Raw genomic sequence first — 23,025 nt, forward strand, 5'->3', positions numbered from 1 at the left:
CATTTGCATTCATTGCCATGAAATGTTTGAGATTTGCATTATTTTCAGACAACAGGAATCCACTTCGGTCTTGAGCCCACCTGAACTAGTCATTAGCTCATCAATCCATTCAGAATTAACCTGTTAAACAAACTTGTTTAAAGAGCTATCCACCCCTTTTAAGACATTAATTGCTCATTCCTTTTTCACAGAACCCCAGTTTCAAAAATTTGAACACTATCTTAAGTCTAAGGGTCAAATCTTAACAATTAGTACACGTGAAAAAAATTACATTTTTGGAGGAAGAAGAACCGAATTGTCTGAAATTCACTTTATAAATTAATTTCAACATATGATATTTAAAATATTGCGTAAATCTTACTTTGGGACTTCTTAAATTTAATTTAGTTTACAGCTGTTGCTCTTGAAGCATTAGAGACTTTAACTTTGGACAGAATTGTGCACAACATCAGCAGTGTTCAGCAGAACCGCAGTGGTAGAATGTAGATAAAGAGGCTCTAAAATTAGTCATGACAAATTGGATAAGGCATCACAAACACTGACAAAAACAGACACTATTTGTGTTCAAAATCCGCAGCCAACTCTTCCTCAGTCAATTAGAATAATTATGCTGAACCGCAGAAAAAGAGACATTGCTGCTGATTGACACTCTGGAACTGGCAGAGAAGAAAAGAGTCGTCTTGTGAGTTAGGATAAAGTGGTGAGCTGCAGAAACCTTTGTGTCGATCTGTAAAGCTAGAGCAGAAAAAGCAAGTTTTCATCTCTCCACTTAATCAGCATCAACAGGCTCTCCCATCAGCAGCGAAGCTTAAGACATTAGCTGTTAAGGCTGATGCCAAAGTGGCTAAAACAACTGGCAATATGTCATCAGCACATCTCTGTTTATGTTCCACCGGGGTCTCTTATGGTTATCACAGCCAAGGATCACTTTTTACCCCTGTCACCAGAGGCATGTTCTTTCAGAGGCTGAAATCAATACCTCTAAATGAGAATCAGAGAATCAGAACATCCACCAAAATCAAGATTCATCCAATGATGCCTCCATTTGACCAACTCAAAACAAGCCGTCTTTTTGCTGTTTTCACCTTTGCCTTTTTGTTGCTATGATTTACATGACAGGTTTCTATCTAATTTGTTTTCGCAGTTCATGGCGGAAGCCCGAGCAGAACATGAAAAGGTTATAAAAATCCTCAAGCTCTATTTGACAAGTGCCCTTTTCTGGCTTTAATTCTCCACCCTGATGTGAAATTTGGAGAAAGAAAAACACACAACGCTTTGTTATATGACAGCATGGTTACCTAATACAAGAAAACTGCACTGTGATCATTCAAGCTATTATATGATCCAGTGGTGATGCAGCCTAGGAGCAGAAAAAAAAAACATTCTGTTATTTCCATTAAAAAGGGTGCAGAGACATGGGCTCCTTACAGTGCTGGCGCAGCCTTTCATCATCCCAGGTGCCATTATTTCGCCAAAGCTCTATTTCATTTTGTGATTGATGGTTCCCTGGCAGTCTCAGCAATCTTGGTCAGACTCTGGATGTTTGCAGCAGGCTCTCATAAAGGCTCTGATGCTGTTTATTAATTCAGAGATCTCTTTTTTTCCACTCACCATCTCTCTTACTTCTTTCTGTCTGTCTCATGCACAGGGCCTGGAGAAAAACAATCGACGATGGACCGGCTGGTTCTGTGCATGCTGCTGTGTGCAGCTCTGGTAAAGGTATTCATCTGCCCTGGCCACTGCATCTGCCAGCACCTCTCGCCAACTCTGACTCTGCTCTGCGCAAAGAAGGGCTTGTTATTCGTGCCCCCCACCATTGACCGCAAGACCGTTGAGCTGCGACTCACGGACAACTTTATCACCATCATCCGCAAGAAAGACTTTCTCAACATGACCAGTTTGGTCCACCTCACTTTGTCCCGCAACACTATTAGTCAGATTGTCCCCAATGCCTTCCTAGGCCTGCGCTCGCTACGGGCGCTCCACATGGACGGGAACCGGCTCAGTGTGATAAAAACTGACCACTTTAAGGGACTCATCAACCTACGGCACCTCATCCTCGGAAACAACCAGATCCATCAGGTGGCCCCTACTTCTTTTGATGAGTTTGTTTCCACTATTGAGGACTTGGATATTTCTAACAACAACTTGCGAAGCCTTCCCTGGGAAGCTATAGCCAGGATGACCAATATTAACACACTCACTTTAGATCACAACCTGATTGATCACATTGAAGCTGGAACTTTTACTCTTCTCACTAAGCTAGTCCGCCTGGACATGACCTCTAACAGGTTGCAGAAGCTGCCACCAGACAGCCTGTTCCAGCACGCCCAAGTTCTTTCTGACGCCAAGGGCTCCAGCTCGTCCACTCTGGTTGTGAGTTTTGGCGGAAACCCACTTCACTGTAACTGTGAGCTGCTGTGGCTGCGCAGGCTGACAAGAGAGGATGATTTGGAAACCTGCGCTTCACCAGAACACCTCATGGACAAATACTTCTGGTCAATCCAAGAGGAGGAGTTCATCTGTGAGCCCCCCCTGATCACCAAACATGTTGCCTCTAAGCCCTATGTGATGGAGGGCCAAGGTGTGACTCTGAAATGCAAAGCTTTGGGTGATCCAGACCCGGATATTCACTGGCGGTCACCAGACGGCAAGCTGGTGCATAACAATTCCCGCACCATCCTGTATGATAATGGCACCCTTGATATTCTCATCACCACACTGAAGGACAGCGGGGCATTTAACTGCGTGGCATCCAATGCTGCAGGCATCGCCACAGCTGCTGTTGAGATCAACATGATTCCCTTACCCTTGTTTGTTAACAACACAGGCCACATGCGTGAGGACCCGGGCCTCTCAGACATCACCACCTCCTCCAAGTCTGGCAATGACACAAAAGGATACGATAAGCAGGACAGGAGGGTGGTGGTCACTGAGCTGACCTCCTCCTCCGCTGTGATCCGCTGGCCATCTGAGCGCCACATCCCTGGGATCAGGATGTACCAAATACAGTACAACAGCACAGCGGATGACACTTTGGTGTACAGGTGAGTTAGATTGGTGGTGGGATGAATAATAAGACATCTGGAGTTCTAATCTCCTGAATAATTCAAAGATTTGTTTCTGCAGATTGGCATATTCTAAAGATGAAAAATAATTATTTATTATCAAAACTAAACAGAACTCATATAAAGTAGCCAGAGTTAAAACCTCATGTGGCTTCAAAATGCATTATGGTAAGCACAAATCGTATATAGTACACTTAAGATATTCACAGTTTTGCTCTCTGAGTGGATTGCTGTAAGCAGCTCAATGGATTGCAAGTCCAGTACCCCGAGGGACAAAATGGTCTTGTCAGCATCATTAGTATATAATACAACAACAACAGTAACATGAGGTCCAACTATTTCACTGCGTGTAACTGTTTGTATCATTAGGAAGTGTCTGCATTAATTGGCTGCAGCACAGACTGAAAATAGAGGGATTGTGTAATGCCAAGACTTTGTTGTAGAAGTGGAGGGAAGATTCAGGTATGTTGCACATTGTAAGTAAAAGGTAGACTTATCACATTAAAAACACTCTTGTACAAATAAATGTCAGAGTGGATCTAATTGAGCTTGAGAGGATTCAAAAGCTTAACACATTTTTTTTTGCTTTTAACTTTTAAGTGCTCCAGATGGTTAGGAATTGTTTTATTCTTTGATAGTTCAAATTTGCTCACTGAATTTAAAGAGTTAGTGATCAACTAGAAATAAAGTTGGCATGTTGCTGATAAATTGGTGAATGGATTGCTTGAATATGAAATTATTTAAAGGCCTAGTATTCCTTGAAGGAATTCACATTGGCCCTTTTTAGGCTAGAGATTTAAACTAAGATGATGTTATGCTGAGAAGGGACAGAGTTGTCGCCATTTTGGTCAAACCTTGTAAATAATATTATGCTCTTGTGTGATTGGTGTCAGATAATGTGCTATGGATGACTCTCAGCTATCACCACATCCACATCAAAATTAGCCTAATATCTGTAAAACTGACTAAGTCATAGCCATGTTTGTGTTGGCTAAGATCAATTAGCTGTGGAATTGAGCTGATTCCAGATGGGAATGAATGTTAGATCTACATTCAGTGATTACTTTCAGAGATTTTCACTAAATACTGTCCAATGGTAAAGTGGGATATTTTCCTGACACTAGACAGTGTTGATTTTATTGCTAAAGTTATAAACAAATATATTGTGCATTGTGTTTTTTGCTCAGAGTATGTGTTGAGGATGACTCTTAACTTTGACTGCACCAAATTTTAATTCAAAATCTGTCAAATTGACTGAATTACAGAGTTTTGTGTTTTCTAAGGTCGCTTGACTATGGCAGCCGTCTGAATTGAGTTGGCTCTAAAAGTTAATCAGTTATAGAGGTACATCCAATGATTATTTCCTGAAAGTTTAATAAAAATCCATCCAGTTTTTTGTAATCTTTGTTGCTGACGGACAGGCACATGAATAGATGCACGTACAGAAATGGACGAAAACGTTGTTGCCCACCTTTGCCCTTCTGTGGTGGTAATAAATGTAATTGAATAGTAAAACTAAATAACTCTTTTTTCTGTAACACACTAAATAATGGGGCTTTTTTAGATCGCTATTATGTCTTGGTTCAGAAATTCCAAGTACATTGTCAGTTTACATGCTTCGCTTTTTATAATGAGTTACATTTTAATGTTAGTTGAGCTGTATCTGTTATTACAGGGGATAAAACAGAAAAATAACAGTCCTAAGTGGCAGCTAGAAAGGCTGATGTTTATTCAGAATGAGCTCACTCACTCATTAATCTGAGGCTAAAACTACCATTTGAAGATCTTCTGAAAATACAGAAAATAGCTTCATCTGTTTCTTTTGTACAATGTGACACAAATTAACGTTATATCAGAATTTTGTATTAATAGAGCCAACTAATATTAGTGGTTGACATCCTGTTTTTCTTTTTAGCTTTTATCCGATATAATGAGTAGCTCTCTTGTATAATTTTCTCATTCAGTTGCAGGATAAAGCTGAGTGTTGTTTTGTCTTCAGGTGGTACATTATTACCTACAAATGATAACCATCCAAGTCTCTCGCCTTTAGGGGAAAGGAATAAGCTTCTAATTATATTAACGCCAATGCTGACCTGAAGACAGTGCCTTCTTCCTGCGTATTTAGTATAATCCAGCAGTTACAAACTGTGACCTTAGGTAGTCACACATCAAAACTGTCTTCCCAACATGCATCACTTGTCCTGCAGCCTGCAGCTATTGTGGTTTATTGCAGAGATAGTGAGCCTTTTTCTACCTTGTTTATCACCTTTGCTTTCATTTTAAAAGAACTGTTTTATAAAGTAACATTTTCTCTTATAAACATTTTTTTTCTGCTTCTCTACCAAAATGCCTGATATTTTATGCTAGTAAAGCTCTTATGCTTTTCTTTTCCTTTGTTAAGTGAGAGGAAACCGTTGTGTGATTTAATGCACCTCAATGCAAATCAGTGTATGTGGGTGTTGTGATTCTCATTATTAAACCTCTCCATCTTCACAACCGGCCTGTTTCTCTTTGCTCGGCAGAATGATTCCATCAACCAGCAAGAACTTCTTAATCAACGATCTGGCCGCCGGACGGGAGTATGACCTCTGCGTGCTGGCGGTTTACGACGACGGCATCACATCGTTAACGGCCACACGTGTAGTTGGCTGTGTGCAGTTCCACACGGCCAGCGAGGTCAGCCAGTGCCGGTTTATGCACAGCCAGTTCCTGGGAGGCACTATGATCATCATTATCGGTGGCATCATTGTTGCCTCGGTGCTGGTGTTCATCATCATCCTGATGATCCGTTACAAAGCCTACAGCAGCCCGGTTGACAGCAAAGCTAAAGTCAGCTCCAGCATGCACTCGCAGACCAATGGAAGCCAGCAGCGGCTGCAGCGTTCCACCTCCAAGCAGCTGCAGTCTGAAGAGGACCAACGAGAAGCTCAGGCTCCCAAAGAGTGCATGGCTCTGGTGCTCCGGGTGGACAGTGAGAAAAAGGAGGATCCAGCAGCCACCACTGCCATCCTGGAGGTAGAGCTGCCTCCAAATGTGGACAAGATGAAGAGAAGAAGCAGCTTGGATGCCCAACGTTCTGGGCCCCCATCAGAGGACACGCAGACAGACACGCAGACAGACAGTAGCCTGACGGGCTCCACCATGTCCCTGTGCCTCATAGGCTCCACCGCTGGCTCCAAGGAGGCTCCTAGGCTAAAGGACAAGAAAAGTGCTCTGGCCAGTGTGGGGTTACTTCCTAATGAGCTGGCACGAACTAGGCACAGATTCTCGTTTGACGGTGGGGATTACTCCATATTTCAGAGTCATAGTTACCCACGCAGAGCGAGGACGAGGTGGCACAAGTCCACCAACCAGCTCAACATGGAGTCATCGCCGCTCGCCAACAGGAGAGTTACATTCAGCAGCACTGAGTGGATGCTTGAGAGCACAGTCTGAGGAAAACATTGTAGCAAAAAAAGTATATATCTCAGCCACTCACAGACATGTAAAAACACAATGCCATAAAACACAATGTTCCTGCGCACAGCAGATGATTAAAAACAAGCACATTCACAGACACATGCTAACTCTGTGAGTTGCTGGAGAAGAACAGTCTCCCTTCATCCTGCCTTTCCCTCATCATATTCCCAAAAAGATTCGTTGGCCATGTCCTGTCTTTATGCAGCAGTGCCTTATTCTTTAATTGTATGAATGGAGGATGCTGCTCACTGTAGTCTTAAACCTTTCTCTCTGTCATTGCCTCCCACTCTGGTCCTGGGAAGCATTTACTTTTTTTTTTTTTTTTTGGCTTTTTAATTTTCACTGTTTTCTGTGGCTCGCCAAGGGGATGTGGCATTTGGATGTGACTGTTTAATTGTAAAAAAACAAAAAAGAGGAAAAAAATAAATAAAAATGAATAAAAAAAAGAAAACTTCATCAAGCAGTAACTGTAACGTGAACAGCCAGGTATCCTGTTATGTCAATCATGTTTTTGGTTCTTTCAAAGAAAAGAAAAAAAAATGCACAGAAGACACGAGATACAAGGACAAGTATCACCACCAGTCTATACAATAATAATTAAAAAAATAAAGTTTTCAATGCTGGTTTCTAATGTTAGTGGAGAAAAGGATGGCTGTGGATACCTGCCGTGGATTCCTCTCTGACGGTCAGACTATATGATGTTGAATAGGTATTGTTCCAGATGTGACTGTATATTAATCAGTACTGTATCTGGCTGGTCTAGATAAAAGGCAACAAACAAAAAAAGAAGACATATATAAGTATATTAAAAACATTGGTGTATGTGTACTAACTATGTAAGTAAAGAAGTCATATGTCACATGGCTTTTTACAGAACATTCTGAGTGTTGGCTGCAAGTTTTTACATTAAAAACCTGTGTCATCACACCTCTCAATATTTAGTATGTCAAAGTTGGAACCATTTATCCCCTCGTGAAGGGTATTAAATTTTTTTGTGTGGGTTAACTGTATCAGTGGCGTTTTCTTCTCGGTGTTGCAGGACCGTCCACTGCGGCGAAGGGTCGCACGAATCGAAATGATAAATATTTGATTCCTGTGTGCTATTTATAAGGCTTCTGTGAGCACATCACGGCAGCAATGGAGTGGAGTGGGATGTGTGACGGCGAGGGACAAGCCAGCTGGACACGGTGCTGAATTCAAATGAAGCCAGCTGTTATACAATGATGTAGGATCTTATGCTCGCCACAAGAGGGAGACAGATCTTTCCATGTTTTATTTTTCTTCAATTAACTGCAGAGTAAATAAGTCATTAGCAAAGAGCGCATGCACCATCCTAAACTTCAATTTAGGAGCCATATTTTCATGGACATACTTCTGTTTTATGTTTAAAAGTAGCTTTGTCTGTAAACACTTTATAACATTATTATCAAATTGTGAGCAGGGAGTAATGAAGTAATGAATGTTTGTCATTATATCTCCCCTAGTGACAGAATTTATGACAAAAATATAACATTTATTTATTTTATTTGTTCACAATTGCACACATCACAATGGTTTATAAAATAAGTCACTTAAAACTGTTTACACTGTACATCTGCTCATTTGCTTGCATCTTGGGGCCTTCAGCATCTTTTTTTTATTTATTGTGGTAACAAAAATGAGGAAGCGCAATAACTCATGTAAACTCAAACGTAAATGCCTTTTAATGTTAACAGTGGTAACATAACGGCGCCTTTCGAGACAGAAACGCTATTGTATTGGCTGACAGTTGTATTTGATGGTGTCGTACACCACCTTGGATTGTTTACAAGCTGTATGAATGGGCTGTAAAATAATACGGTGCTAAAGCGAAAGAGAATGACAACAGGAAAACGATACGATCAGTTTGGACGATGGATGTTCGTTTGCAGTAATGGAAAACACCCTCTTCCTGCTTACAGATGCTTTGCACTGATTGAGATAAAAACAAAACACAAAAAACAAGCTGCTTGGACAGAAGAGAGATAAAACTTGGCACAGAAAGAGAGAAGTCATAATGGTGTATTTTTTTTTCAGCTGTATTGGTGTCCTATTTGCATCTGCAGTGACAGAGAAGATTGAGTCTAAGAACGAGGTCATCCTTCATCTTCCTTCATCACTACTCAGTCGGTTTTCATCCAGAAGATTTGCATTTTGCACGGGCTAAAATTTCCTTTCTCATTTAGAAGAGGACTAAACTTTTGGGCGTAAGTGCTCGGCTGTCAGTTTCTGGTGCACCAACTTTTGCAGCTCCAGTCCATCTCTGCATTAACTACTGACACTTACAGTGTGGAAATGTGCAGCAGACCATTTCTGCCTGCTGGGAAGTATTTCTCTCTGTTTCTCTCTGTAACCATTATTTAACACTAAATCTGCTTAGGTAGGAGGATGCAGAGATTTCATCGTGTCTTAAAAAATTGGCTTGGACAGCTGAAGTAGCAAACAGTAGGGGTAGAGCTAAGTGTTTCATCAGCAATTCTGAGTAGATGCAAAAAAAAAAGAGCCTTGACTTGATGAAGGTGATTATTTCTTTCACTCAAGATCCCATCTTCTGTTTAATGCATACTAATGTGTGTTTGAAAAGTCCAATCTGAGCATGGTTTAGTGCATGGCCAATTCAAGTATTTTTCATGCAAACCGTTCAGCCTACAAGATCATTAGTCTTTTGCAGCTGTGCAGAAGCTCGGGCTCGCTCAATAGCCTAAAGGGTTAATTTTACTGTAGTTTATTGATAGTCTGCACAGAGTGTAAACCAGACATTGATTCTTGTGTCAACATTTTTCAGACTGCACCTATCGCATGTGTCATATATTAATCTGCTCTCCTTTTTTCTTTTCAGCTACAGTTCAAATTCAGATGTAAACGTCTGTGTTCTTTTTTATTAATGAAAACTGCATGCATTTTGAAACAAAGTGCATTTTCTTGCTTCATACAGTCATTTTGGGGGAGTCGTTCTAATAGCAAAGCAAAGGCATAAACTGCAAAGCTTGAGCAGACGGAAAACATCGAAGTCACGAGCATTGATTGCTACATGGGTGGAAAGATAAACTTGGCCGCCAGAGGATTTGAATCCGAGTCAATGGTTTACCACATGGCTTTTCACAAGCACAACTTCACATGTAAATGCTGATCTAATGATGTGGTACTGTATGTGTTTAAAAAAAAAACAAAAAAAAAAAACTCGCCTTTGCTAATTTTACGTGACTTTCATTTTTTTGTTTTTCTTTTTTTTCATTCATTCTGCAGATTCTGGCAGCTGCAGCCAGACTGAACTCTGCTCTCACTTCTGCCTAAAGAAAGCACTTAGCTTATTGACACAGACTCAGCAAAGGGCTGCAGGCTTTTACAGTGCACACAATTTCAAAGTGGTTTACTAACACTTCCTCTGGCATCAGATTATCTAAAAATACCCTAATGGCAGAGGCTTACCATTTGTTACCAGTTTGCACAGAGGATGATGCTAATAAGGTTAGAATAATGGTGCAACTGAGTGCAGTAGAGTTCAACAGGCCTGTTTATGGTGTTAATGGATCTTTTTTTTTTTCAGGTGGTGCATAGACGGTAAAACCTGACAGGGGAGGGTGTGTTAATTTGCTTCTCATCAAAATGAGCTACTTGGAACTTCTTGACTGTTGCATAAAGACTTTGACAAGTTTCGAAATGTATTCACTTTGATCACGAACAGCAGCTTATTAAAATCTATTCTCTGCATCATAAACAAGACTGAGTTTTCAGACTGAGGCAAGATTGTTGGTGGGTGTTTGATCCTTGAGAGCCTCCTGAGAGGAAGCTGCCCCGTGTTTCTCTCTCAGCAAACAATTTGACAAATCAAAAGAATCGCAACCAGGCCTCTTATTGGAAAAGATTGCGATTCACTTACGCTGATGTAACCCGATATTACATTTCTGGGAGGGTTTCGGCTCCCAACTAGTATCTAACGAGGACAGCAAACGCCTGTAGTTGTGCTTGCAATTATTATGCTGCATGGAAATTAAAAATTAGGAATCAAACGCAGTTAAACTTTTATATAGGTTTCAAATTTATGCCAATATTGTCCTTTCACGATTCAATTTAATTGTTAATTTCTGTTGACAGTTAAATGTTACCAAAGTAAAAGTTTGCAGGGTAATTGTTGGGAACTATTTTCAGACGTGGACTATTCCACATCTGCGACAGACCTGATATAATTATAATTTGACAACATCATTACAGTGTTCTGCACAAGGAATCTATTTAAAACAGTGTTAGCATTCATTGTAATTACAGGGAAATTGCACTGGTGTATTTTAATACCAAGTACAGGCATTTAAAAGGCCTATCTGGGCATTATTTCAGTGGGGAAATTGAGTTTCAGTGAACAGGTTATGCTATTTTATTCAACTTGATTGTAAAAAAAGAGCTGTAGATATAATTCATAATATTCAAAGGTATTAAAAATATCGTACTGGTATAACTTACTTATTCTGTGCCTGGACTTCATTTGTTTAAGCCAGAGTACTGTTAGTGTTTTTAGAGTTTAAAGAAGAGTTGAAGTAAAAAAACAAAACAAAAAAAACCCAGTTGCTTTTCCCTTATTTTGTTTTTAGCTCGTTACAGTGTAGTGTACTGCTCCTACTTCTTACTGCATACAGCGTTAAAGTGTATGCAGTAAGAACCAGGTACGATTTTAGCTTACTTGATAATTGGACAAGTTCATTGCTTTAAAAAGAATCCACTACTCTATCCACACCATGAATAAAAACAACAGCAAAATAGAGGTTTATTTTGACATAATGCAATACCCTGAATACAAACATTAGAAATTTATAAAACTAAAAAAAAAACATCATTAAAAGCCAATCTATAGTCTAATAAAAATTGCATCATTTTATTCCCTTTCTCTTAAATAAATAATAAAAAAAAGTGTGATTTCAGGACAGAATCTGAGACCAGAGTGATCAATCAATGAGACTGCAGCTTGCAGGAGTCCTGACGAGGCAGGTGGTGGATCCCACCCCTCTCCACGCTGCCTGCTGACAGTACCGCAGAGGTGATGAGATATTACTCCTCAGAGCAGCCACGGAGAGGAACAAATGCACGAGTTCGTTGATGTCGAACAAAATGCAACACAAACCAGCCAGCCCTGCAGTCAGGAGCTCTCTGTGGAGCACGAACCAAAAAAATTATAAAAAAAAAAGAAGTCTGCAGTAGTTTTCCTCATCGTTAGCTGAGCGTCTGTTCACATCTGCGTGTCTCAGTCTGTAGAACTATCGCCTGAGCTCTCCTCACCTGCTGCCTTCCAGTTTTTCCTCCTTTTCTTTTTGGAGTCCAGATCCGAGTCCGAGTCCTTCAGGGAGTCCTGCTTTCGCTTTTTATGATTTTTAGTCTGCCTCTCATCTCTTTCCTCGCGTCTGCTGTCCCCTGAGCTGCTGTCCTCATTTCTCTCCCTGGTTTTCAGCGTTTTCTTGTTTTTGTGTCGGCTTTTAGTCCCTGTTTTCTTCTTTGGCTTCTCTTTTATATCACTTCTGTCAATAGTGCTGCAGTCACTGCTCGAGGACCGGTCTCTCTTTCTCCTTTCATTCCCACTTTCCTTCTTCTTTTTCTTTTTTTTCTTTCGAGATGATTTTTTTGATCGCTTTAAGAGGCACGCTTCTGTGTCAGACGTGGACTTCTTCATTTTGCGACCCCCGATCTTCTTTGCGGCTCTGCTTTTTTCACTAAAAAAAAAAAAAAAAAAAAAGAAGAGAATAAAATTGTCAAAACATGACGAGATTTTAGCTGAAGTGTCTGGAGTGTCCCTTTTAAGATCTTGTTTTTTTTTTTGCTTACTTGTCACTTTCAAACTCCTCAGGATAAAGCTCCTTGAAGCCACTATGTCCCCATCTGTGATGGGAACACAAGCAACGTGTAAATGTTGAAAACTTGTCAAACTCTTCTAAAATTACATTACCGTGAGGGTGTGTGTGTGTACGGGCGCTGACAGAACACAAAAAGGGGAAAATAAGTTTGTCACGGAGCGTACCTGTCGGGATCACCGGCCTCAAATTCATAGAGTTTGCGGGTCCAGCACCGAGCCTTTCTGTCGTCGTGCTCTGAAACCCGCTCTCTGCTTCGACTCCTGTCTCTGGACAAATCTGGAACTCGATCGCAGTGCATCTGTCCTCTGGGATACAAGCGTGTTTTAGAAGTCACCAAGCTACAATACACTATCAGCTCGATAAACCGAGAGACAAGCAGCGTTAGTGCCGTGTGTGTTTGAACAGCTCAGATTAAACTGGGACAGTTACTGCTCCTACTTCACACTGTCCGTGTCGGGAAAATGTTTGTGCCGGGACATCTGCATCTCCCAGTCTCGCATTTTCCACATCTCCATCTCTTCTTGGATCTGCAGTGGGTCAACAACAACGTGTCCACAAAAGACAAGGCAGAGACGTGTTTAGATCTAGTTTCAGTCAGGTGTTTACAAGCTACACACTTATAAAACAATGTCGTGATAAATTTTTAAGCATTATTTTCAGAAACAGAACAACTGAACCATGTTGTTCTTTATTAAACAAGTTTAAACTTTTGCTATGTGAAAGGTCTGAATGTCTCATCTTTCCAATCTCTTTTAACTTTCTATTACAGATGATGATCTACTCCCAAGAGACGACCTACAGACCACCAAAGCCCTGGTCTACTATTAACTGGAGGCTCCTGGAAGTTTATTTTTTTCTGATTTTATTCAAGAGAGATTTGGAACAAGATTGGAAAAATACAAATTACAAATATGACACAAACCAGCCTGATTTAAGTTTGCAGCTAACCACATAGGATAAAACTCCCCATTAAACACAGGTTTTTATGTTAGGTTATAGAAAGTTTGTTCTTATTAGCCTAAATGAATGTGTTCAGATTGTGGTAAGCATTTGGCAATAACTGTACAAGCTGCTAGGCATGGTGGTGATAGCATTATGATTGGGACTGCATCACTGTCAATAAAACTAGGAGACTGAGGCAAGTGAATAATGAGTTTCTTCAACATAACTTTATAACAATCAGGACACTTATGTTAACAAGGCGTCAATTTCCATCAAATAATATCCGTGTTCAGGTCCAGTTCCTGCCACCAAACCAGCAAATATAATTGAACTTGACAAAGTCCTTCGAATTGATTTGGAAAATCACTCGGCGGTCGTGAGGAGTGCTTTTGCCCAGCTGATGTTGGAGAGTGAGATCACATTGGTTCATTAGCGGTGCCAGGTGGAGCTGATTGGCACAGCTGCTGCACATTGTCTAATCAGCTTCTCGTATCACACGCAGCGGCATGCTGGGAAACGAGAGCCTGCCAGAGTCAGCCACACAGGAGAGGTGTCAGCCTGCCAGCCTGGGCGTCATTATTACCGGGGCTGGTTTTTCATTAGGGGAGTTGTTTTGTGCACTTCACTGAGCTATCAAAACTCGGGAACCAGGTTGGGAAGGGAAGAGCTTAGAAGGACCATCGCATTTCACTGAAAAATTGGAATTAAATAAACATATCATCATATAATGAAACTGAAAAGTAGTCGTATTTTTTAGGAATGCTCATTTTGAATATTACATCTGCGCGAACTGTCACAAAGACCAGACATCTTCCTTCCAGACCTCCAATTTACATACTTGCGCCTATTTTATACATTATTCGGCTTTTTAGTACATCTCTCATTCAAACGCACACTCGTGTAGCACTTATAAGTTTGCATTCATTATAGGTAGCCCCTTTTATCTCTACAACCATAAAAGAGCCAAGTGGAGTCTGGCGTCTACCACCAAGGATACTTTGACAGTAGTGGGGCAGATAATCACCACCTCATTTCTGGTAGGAGGACAAGTAAACAAGATATGAAAATCTCACTTTTAAAATTATGCTTCTTTCTAATTGGCATTTGACGCAGACTTCTTGTGTTAATCTGTTTTTGCAGTGTGGTCCATCCCATCAAGTGTTTTCACTGATGTTTTGTTGCTGGACAAGCTGAAAATATTTAGTTTTCCCTCAGTGTTGTCTTTCACAGGCCTGTATTCATGTACTCATGTCAAATGAATTGACACTCGAGTATAGTATTGCTCCTCGAGGAGGTCGAAAAGATTCAGTAGAATTCATCCAAATGGGTAATAGGTAAGTTTTGCATTCATGCAAATGTGACCTCTAAACGCACCTTGTTGTGGGCATCTGTGTGCCGAATTACATTCCGCAGCAACGTCTTCCCCATCGGCTGTTTGGACATGGTGACACCTGCCACGACGAGACGCATGTGAGTCAAACACAGACAAACACCATCGTCCGAAAACAAAGATAAGAAAGCGAGAACAGACCACAGACAACTTCTCCTTTCTAACCACCCGGGCGCTCACCTGTTAGCCCGCCTCGTTAGCTAACTCTGTCGATAATCACGCATTCAACTTGTTTAAAATCCACTCCGCGCAGTTTGTCGGTAAAGCACAACAAGTTCGACGTCATACATTAATGTGCTGCATGTTTTCCGTCACGCTGTAAATGTGTACAAACTGTACCTTTCGGAAGCTAGTAGCATTGAAGAGGATATAAACACAAACCACAGCCTCTGCCCGTACTTCCGCCACGTGACTGCGAACGTTGGAAAACACTGAAGGCTGATTGGACAAAGGGCTTGTCAATCATCGAAGCGGAAGTTTAAGTTATAGGCCGTTTTCCTCGTGACACTAACTCTGTGCTTGTTGCTTTTGTTTACATTTTATATTCAAACGAAACGATTGTTTTGTTACGTAGACGTGTAAAATAATTTCATCATTCTTAGAATTATCTGCTTAACGACCCAAATGAATGGGCTCGTTCCTTTTCAATTAGCCGGTATACGATCCGGCTAAAAGTGATGACAAGCGGGTAAAAGGAGGGGTTTTCCTTTTAAATGGAACAAGAAAGATTCAGCTTTAAAATAGATACGATGATCTAAATTTACTAGATTTACTGTAAAAAGCTGGGAACATAAATGTGCAACAGAAATATATATATATATATATATATATATATATATATATATATATATATATATATATATATATATATTAGTTAGACTGTGCTTTAAGTGGCCATAAGATACTTAGTAAAAAGTGCAAACCCCACCTATTATGCGAGCCTCTTTGTCAGCCGGTGTATAAATGGTGCAGAGCCATTTTCTAGCTTGGTTCCTTGGACAAAATATGCCTTGAGCCTCTCTGCATACTTTGCTTTAAATGAGCTTTATTGTGAAACAAGCTGCTCAACAAGCAGAACCAGGTGTCAGCACCAGCATGGCACTAATTAAATGCTATCGCCTCCACTTGTTACCACGAATGTTCTCCTTTTAGGCAAATAAATTGAAGAGGTGACCTTTTCTCTGGTAAACACATAAAAGTTTAGATGCTTTAGGTTTAAGGGCCAGATGTGTTAACTCTAATCAATTGCAAGTACAATAACAGCAGGTGACAAGACTGTTTCGACATCCCCAATGCACATATTTTATTCATCGCTGCTCCGGGGCATTTTTAGACTCTAACCTTTCCTCGGTGGACAAAGATCTCACTGCCGCACGCAGCTCTGTAACAAGGAAATTTGTGGATGGACTTCTTTATCACTCTGACTGCAAAACACACCAACAAGAAGGTATAGGATTTGTGGGATGACAGCATATTTTTAATTGAGAAATGCATATTTTAGGCTTTGTGAAAATGATAAAAAATCAAAACATTCAGATGCACAAATGAAAAAGTAGATAGATAGATAGATAGATAGACATTGCTAACAGAATTTTTAATGAGGCACTTTGCACATTTTAGTCAGTGTCAAGAAAAGCAGACAGTGGATATGTCCTGGTTTTGTGCAAGAAATATGAGGTAGTGACTCAGCAGAGGTTAGGACAAGCACAAAGTAAAGTTACAGATCCACATGGGGACACACTGGAGGGCAGGAAATGGATTTGTTTCTATTTTTGAACAACCAAAAAGAAAGCCACAGGACTGCAGTTCAATGAGGACTGCAGTAGACAACAATAATGCTGAATAAAGGGGAAAAAATACAACTCATTGAACAGAAGTGGTGTAAAACTTTAAAAAGAAGTTGGACTTTTGACACTAAATCTGTACAGAGAGATTGTGAAAAGCACGTCCGCCACCGAAAAATATTTATGAGTTCAACTCAAATGGAACTGTGCAGAATTTCATATGCATGGCAGAGATCCATCACAACGACCCAAGGACTTCGTGGCTATACATCAGAAGGCATCAAAAATGACCGAACAGTGACCTGCCTCTTTCCTCATCTCACTTCAACTGTAGCGAGAACTCGTACTTTCTTATATTTGATGGCTTTATTAGATGACACTAATGTTTAAACCACATTTGGAAAACTAAAGTTGCTGCTAGAACAAATGTTGATAGTGAGAGATTAAGAAATTAGCCATCTTCTTGCATGGAAGTCTTAAAGGATTCAGTGAACAGAAAAACCGGAGATACAAAATCTTAAAATGCCCTTTAATCTTAACTTTGTGCTTCTTGTTTATTCCATATCCTCTTAAAGCCTAGAACTAACAAGTTTTACAATATAGTTATTTAAAGATTATGCACAGTAGAAAGAAAAGTGCACCCTTGTGTATTTTTCTCAGGGATTTGCTGAACATGCAGATTTGAGGTATAACCATATTTTATTGTTTTTATTAGGGAGGGCAATATATATGTTTAAGTATACAGTAATAAGATACAATTTGCCTAACAGTAAATGCTCTTTTATAGCCATTTATACAAAAATGCATGTACTGTAATGCCCGTGTGGAGCTCATGTCTGTGTAACCCAGTTTTCGTCTCACAGGGATACTGTTCATGTGACTCTATAGGAAACTGGTTCTCAGCAACCCAGATAGAGTCCGTCCAAAGGACTGTGTGACACTGCAAACATTTATGGTGATTTATGTAAATACCACACACAAACAAGAAATATCAATTCATGCAAACCAATTAAACTATTTAAAATATCCTTAATGTTGAGCAATGAAATTTAAAGTCATAATGGAAATAAAAATGCTTGCTTAATTAACTGGTAACCTACTTAAAGGTTTTAATAGGTTACTTGAGTGAAGTTGTTCCATTTTCGAGGGAGATTGTTGTTGACCCTCCTATAAGTTCAGCTGACTCATGGGAATCAAGGTATTATTGTATTTCTTAACACTAATTTTAGAAAAAACCTTTTTCACCCCTGCACTACAGAGCTTAGAACAAGCAGAGGAGGGCTTCGCACTTCATCAATCATAAATTCCACTTTCAGGCTGCTGTGCTACCTGCAGCTCAGCTGAATGAGCTTTGATATCATGTTGTCAAAATCCTTTTTACTCCTGAAAATCTGTGAACTTTTTTGTTTCTACAGTGAGTATGTGTGTAACTACCTTTTAAAGAGCCCTGAAAGCTGTGAAATAAGTGACATTTGACTTGTTTTTTTGCCAAATTACTGATAATTTAGGATTTATTAATAACTAATTATACACTAAATACGTTTTACAAAGTTTAAGAAAAGTTTCTGTTTCATTTGTGAAACATATAGGGATGAGTAAGAAAAAATAGAGCAGCATTATAGATTATTTCCTGTTGGCAAGTTTGTTTTCTAATGCAAAGTCCATTGTTATTTGCACAATCTTTTAGTCAACTTGTTAAGTGAGTGTTTATGTATAAGTGCACAAAATTAAAACAAAGAATAATTAGATAGATAAATAATAATGTAAATAGAAAGCTGTTGGATTATATTATTACAACTGCAACTGTAAAGATATTCTCATAACAACCGTAATAATAATAATCTGTTTCTTGCATTCAGTTTCATCCTGTTTCCAATCAGTAATGTCAGATCAATAATGCACATGTCAGTTCTTTTTGTAAACTTTAAAAATGGTGGTGAATCTTTGACATGTCAGACACTTTCTGTTAACTTGTCCACTGAAAGAAGGCATATTTGCCCCCAATCCCAGAGCTGCATTTTTAGACAGAAACAAGGAGACAGAGAAAAACAAGATACCCATTTTAAAGTGAATTTAACAGGCTCCTTCTTGACTCATGTTTTAATTTGTCTCCAAATTTAATGAAATCCACCCTCGTGGATTTTGCATACCGTTCCTAACAACCAACCAAAATGTGATGATTGTAATCTAATGACTGTAATGTTATTTCTGTTTTGTCTCTTTTCGTGATGGATGAATTAAAGCTGCAAAGCATCTGTTTCGGAGCATTGCAAAACCAAATTTACATAGAAAACAATTATACTTTAGGTTTGTTCTTTCAGTTTATGTATTAAAATAGGTAGCATGATGGATTAGTGGTTAGCACTGTTGCCTCACAGCAAGAAGGTCCTGGGTTCAAGCCTGGAGGTTTGACCCGGGGTCTTTGCATGTACTCCTCAATATATATATATGATTCTTCATCTGCACCAAGGTAAAGTATGTGAACATTTTTCATTACAACTCCTTTCAGTCAGAGTTGTTGGTGATTTTTTTTATGTATTTTGTTAAACATTTGTAAAGAACTGAACTGAAAACTATTGAAACCATTTCTTTTTTGACCTTATTTTAGGCGGATCTGGAATTTCCTAAACAAACAAGCAAAAAAAAAATTAAAATAAAATAAAAAGAGCTCTTTCCCATTCACTGTTGTACTGAATAAAACAAGCATATCTTTTCAATTAGATATTTAATATTTTTTTAATTGAAATAAGTTTTGAAGGTTGTTCAGTTTTTTTTCTGAGGTTTGATTTTTGAACATCTGATTTTATTTTATAAACCCCTCAAAGGTTAAACTCAAAAGGCAAAGCAAGGCAGCTTTATTTGTATAGCATGTTTCAGCAACATGGCAGCTTAAAGTGCTTTTATATAAATTTAAAACACTGTGCAGGAGAATAATAAAAGCGTACAGAAAGACAAAAACATTGAAAATGCAGATGTTTAAAACAAAAAGAACATTTCATATAATTAGAAATTAAAAGCGAGCTCTGATTGAGAACTGGAATAAAAGATAAAATAATGTAAAAATGACTCATAGAAATTGTTTTGTCATTTCAAAATTATGTCCTAATAATGCTCATGTATTTTGAAGAGCTGCTGATTTATAATAATAAAGTAACAGAGAGTGAATAGGTTTTTTTTTTTTTTTTTTGGGGGGGGGGTTGTCTTGCAGGAAGAAATCCAAAGCATTAAGAGTTCTTCCTTAAAAACATTTGACAATTAAAAAACGATGGGATTCACTGGGACGAAACTCTTATCATGGACATTTGTTTTGAAGGTCACTGAAAAGAAAAACACTGATAACTTGTGTTTCACAGCAAGCACGGTGACAATTTGCAATCAGAATTCATTGTGAGCGCAACAAACAATCTGCTCTATTTTAGCAACTCATTTGATTTCCAAATCGGCTGCCTGCTTGCTGTCCCTGAGGCGGAGCAGCTTTCTTCTCCCCTCCTGGCTCCCCGGCGAAGGAGTGACTTTCCCCTGCACACTTTGAACGGCAAAGTCAAAGCTTACACATCAGCCATACATGACTCTTCTAGTCCCCGCTACAAACACTTTCTTTTCCCTTAGTCGCGTTTTGGTCTGGCAACTTTTTATTGTCTCGCTGCTCGTGGGCTGAATTTGTCCTTGTCTTTTTAATGTGTGAGCAAAAAACAATCAAAGTGATGCTAAAAGGAATGAAAAGTGCACGATGAAACAGAAACATCTTACGGAGGCTGAAAGGCTTTGCAGGAAGATGCTGAATTTGTCAGACTGATATGTTCAAATTGCTTTTTCTCTTACTTCTCCTTTTTTTCTTTTACCTGCAGGACAGAGCTACTCTAAAACTTAAAATATTCAAAAAAGTGGCTTTAATTTACCGCCTTGATAAGTCCAAGTTGTTTTAGCTTGAATAAAAAGATTCATAATTATTTCGTTTTTATATTTGTGCATCTTTAAGCTGTCAGAACTCAAAATTTTCAATGATTTGTTTAAAAAAACAAAGTGGAAACACATCTATGCATAGAAAGACCTGATAGTTCTGTGTTGAGTTTTCGTACTTTGTCCTTTGAATGTTTGGTTATGTTAGAAATATTTATGATTTTTAATGTCCTTAAATCTTTTTAAGAGCAAATTTCCAACACAAACTAATAAAGTAATGTTAATGATGTCTCAATATAAAGTTAAGATGAAACGTGTGAACTAAACTAAAGGAAGAAAACAAACATTTCATAATTTACATCCTTTACAATGATGCATCTTGTCCATTACTTTCTGCAGAATTTGTTTCACTTGATCACACTTGATGTAAATAAATGCGATAATATAATAATTTTATTTTGATGTTAAAACTGAGTAACAAAATGTAGCATCATAATGTTCTGAAAAACATGACGTACTTTAACACCGGTTAACTTTTTTGATCTTCAGAAAATGAAAAAGAAGTATATTCCTTCCATCTTTTGAAGAGTTTAGCTCTCAGAGTATTTTTTATGTGTTTAACTTCTACTGTGAGCTTTATTTGAACTGAAAACATAAAACTTTTCTCTTTATTTCATATAAAACAGAGTTAAAAGCCTAGCATTTCTTGAAGGAATGCATATCGCCTGCCACCTTTCATGGCAGAGTTTTAAAACGAGATCATCTTGTGTTGAGAAACGAGGGAGTTACAGGTGTTTTAGCCAAATTAATTTATTCAAATCTGTCCAGTGGGTCGTGAGATATTTTGCTAACAGGCAAACTGGATTGACAGGAAATGTGAAGCACTCTGAATGTGAGGTACTTCTATAGTAAATTTTAGCTTAATATCTGTAAAATTGTCTGAGTCATAGCCAGGTTTGTGTTGGCTGTGGCAGCCATCTTGAATTGAGTTGACTTCAAAGGTTTATCAGTTGTAGTTGTCCACCCAGTAATTACTTTCTGAAAGTCTCATTAAAGAAAAACAAGTGGATAATGAGCTAATTCCCGAACAGACAGGCAGAGAGATCTTGTACGATCAGTTAATGCTCTGAATACGTGTTGGGGATAACTCTCAGCTACTACTACGCCAATTTTCGCAGAATATTTGCAAAAATGCACTGAGTTACAGCCATTTTCTGTGTTTGCCAACGATGCTTAACTGTCTTCGCCATCTTGGTTGACTCTAAAAGTTATTAAGTCATAGACGTACATCTACTGATTTCACTAAATTCATCCTAAATTGTAGTATTAAGACATTATTTTAACAGCTTAAACAATATTATTAAAAAAAAAGTTTAAATACACTAAAATAGTGAAGCTGTTTATATTATTGCTTTTAAATTTGGATAAACAAGTAGCATCATCGAAAAGGGAATAAAGTAAGATGTAATAGGCTTATAAAACACACAGACATATCTGCTGATTTAGTAGTTTAGAGAAGATTTCAAAGCTTTCACTGTGATGGCAAGATTATGCGGAGCAAAACCGCAATTTAAAAGGGATGTTTGCTCTCTGTGTCGGATGTTTTCCTCCTTAAATCGTGCTGCATTAGCCTTCACATACATATTCATGGGTCTGCAGCAAAGTAACCCCCTTTTGAAGCGTGCGTCGATGGTGCTCATACAGAATTTAAGGCTGTCATTTGGTCCTGGACAGAACTGCAAGCTGACACATAAAGAGCTACTTCAGTTTTGCTGATGACACCAGCAACATTGGTAACAACTTAATGACAGCGTGCGCAGCCAGAATGCCTCTCAGAGGGGCACTTAACATGAGAAGTGCACGCCATGGAGAAAATCTTTTGTTTCTGTTGGCTCTTATCGAAGTAGTGAGTCTGACACTATAATGTTTTTTTTTTTAGGCTTTCACTTTTAGTTTTAGTCCACTGGAAGCCATTCTTTTCTAAACAAGGAACGGTAATGAATGTGAGTGAGAGGAGCTGTAATTGTAGGTTGGTGTTTCCACTCTATAAATACCATTTTCTCTTCAAGCAACTCCCAACTTCTCCTGACTGCAGTATAAATATGTTATTATCCTCCATCCTGTCATTTGCCTAAAAGATTTTCAGAATCTTCAAGCTGCTCTTTTTGGAGTCGTAGGCTTTTTTTTTTCTTTAGCTGTAATGACATACAGGACGCAAAAAGCATTGGAAAAATTAGATTAAAATGGGCAAATCTCCCTCCTCCTCCTCCTCCTTATGAAGGAAGGGAGCAGATGAGGAAGGAGGAAGGAGGCACGAGGGGAAAAAGGGGGGAGGGGGAAGAGTAAACACACCCAGACAGAGCCATGTCTGACATCTCTGCTGTCTGAAAGGAGGAAGAACTCGCACACAGCCCGGTGCAGACGAGAAGGAGAAGGGGAGAGAGTTAAAAAAAAAGGAGGAGGAAAGGAGGGAATGAATGCAAAACAGCCGGGCTTGGAGGAGGAGGAGATGCACGGGAGGTGCATCAGTTCCACAACAAAAACAATTGTGCTCGTGAATGGGAGCTGGTGAGCTCAACCACCAGGCGAGTGCAATGAGAAACCAGGCAGATTTTCTGAACAGCAAT

At 39.1% G+C, this 23,025-nt stretch overlaps 2 protein-coding genes across 4 annotated transcripts in view; one reads left to right on the forward strand and one right to left on the reverse strand.

Moving 5' to 3' along the window:
* Window positions 1-7,023, forward strand: part of lrfn1 (leucine rich repeat and fibronectin type III domain containing 1) — a 183,745-nt gene extending 176,722 nt beyond the window's left edge. The window contains exons 4-5 of the mRNA XM_017433776.3: window positions 1,649-3,047; window positions 5,591-7,023. Coding sequence (XP_017289265.1) covers window positions 1,672-3,047; window positions 5,591-6,503 — 2,289 coding nt within the window. The 5' untranslated portion in view covers window positions 1,649-1,671 and the 3' untranslated portion in view covers window positions 6,504-7,023. The remainder of the gene's footprint in view (window positions 1-1,648; window positions 3,048-5,590) is intronic.
* Window positions 7,024-11,280: 4,257 nt separating this feature from the next.
* On the reverse strand, window positions 11,281-15,146 carry nkapd1 (NKAP domain containing 1). Of its 3 annotated transcripts, none has more exons than XM_017433782.2 (6): window positions 15,054-15,146; window positions 14,699-14,775; window positions 12,821-12,909; window positions 12,547-12,687; window positions 12,354-12,407; window positions 11,281-12,241 (listed from the first exon to the last, which is right to left on the reverse strand). In XM_017433782.2, the coding sequence occupies exons 2-6, from the start codon at window positions 14,765-14,767 to the stop codon at window positions 11,779-11,781; spliced, it is 816 nt and encodes a 271-aa protein (XP_017289271.1). In that variant the 5' UTR covers window positions 14,768-14,775; window positions 15,054-15,146; the 3' UTR covers window positions 11,281-11,778. The 3 variants fall into 3 exon arrangements, with proteins under 3 accessions (XP_017289271.1, XP_017289270.1, XP_017289269.1); XM_017433781.3 differs by having other exon boundaries at window positions 14,895-15,116; XM_017433780.3 differs by lacking the exon at window positions 15,054-15,146 and having other exon boundaries at window positions 14,699-14,821.
* Window positions 15,147-23,025: the final 7,879 nt, after the last annotated feature.

The sequence above is a fragment of the Kryptolebias marmoratus genome, linkage group LG2 (genome assembly GCF_001649575.2).
Source record: "Kryptolebias marmoratus isolate JLee-2015 linkage group LG2, ASM164957v2, whole genome shotgun sequence".
In the NCBI taxonomy this organism is placed as follows: Eukaryota; Metazoa; Chordata; class Actinopteri; order Cyprinodontiformes; family Rivulidae; genus Kryptolebias; species Kryptolebias marmoratus.

Excerpts from the sequence above, each read along its gene's own strand:
- nkapd1 (XM_017433780.3), bottom strand. The coding sequence starts at position 14,794 with ATGCGTCTCGTCGTGGCAGGTGTCACCATGTCCAAACAGCCGATGGGG. Across the intron at positions 12,408-12,546 it reads GAGGCCGGTGATCCCGACAG|ATGGGGACATAGTGGCTTCA; the intron begins GTACGCTCCGTG and ends TTCCCATCACAG. Across the intron at positions 12,242-12,353 it reads GAGGAGTTTGAAAGTGACAA|TGAAAAAAGCAGAGCCGCAA; the intron begins GTAAGCAAAAAA and ends TTTTTTTTTTAG.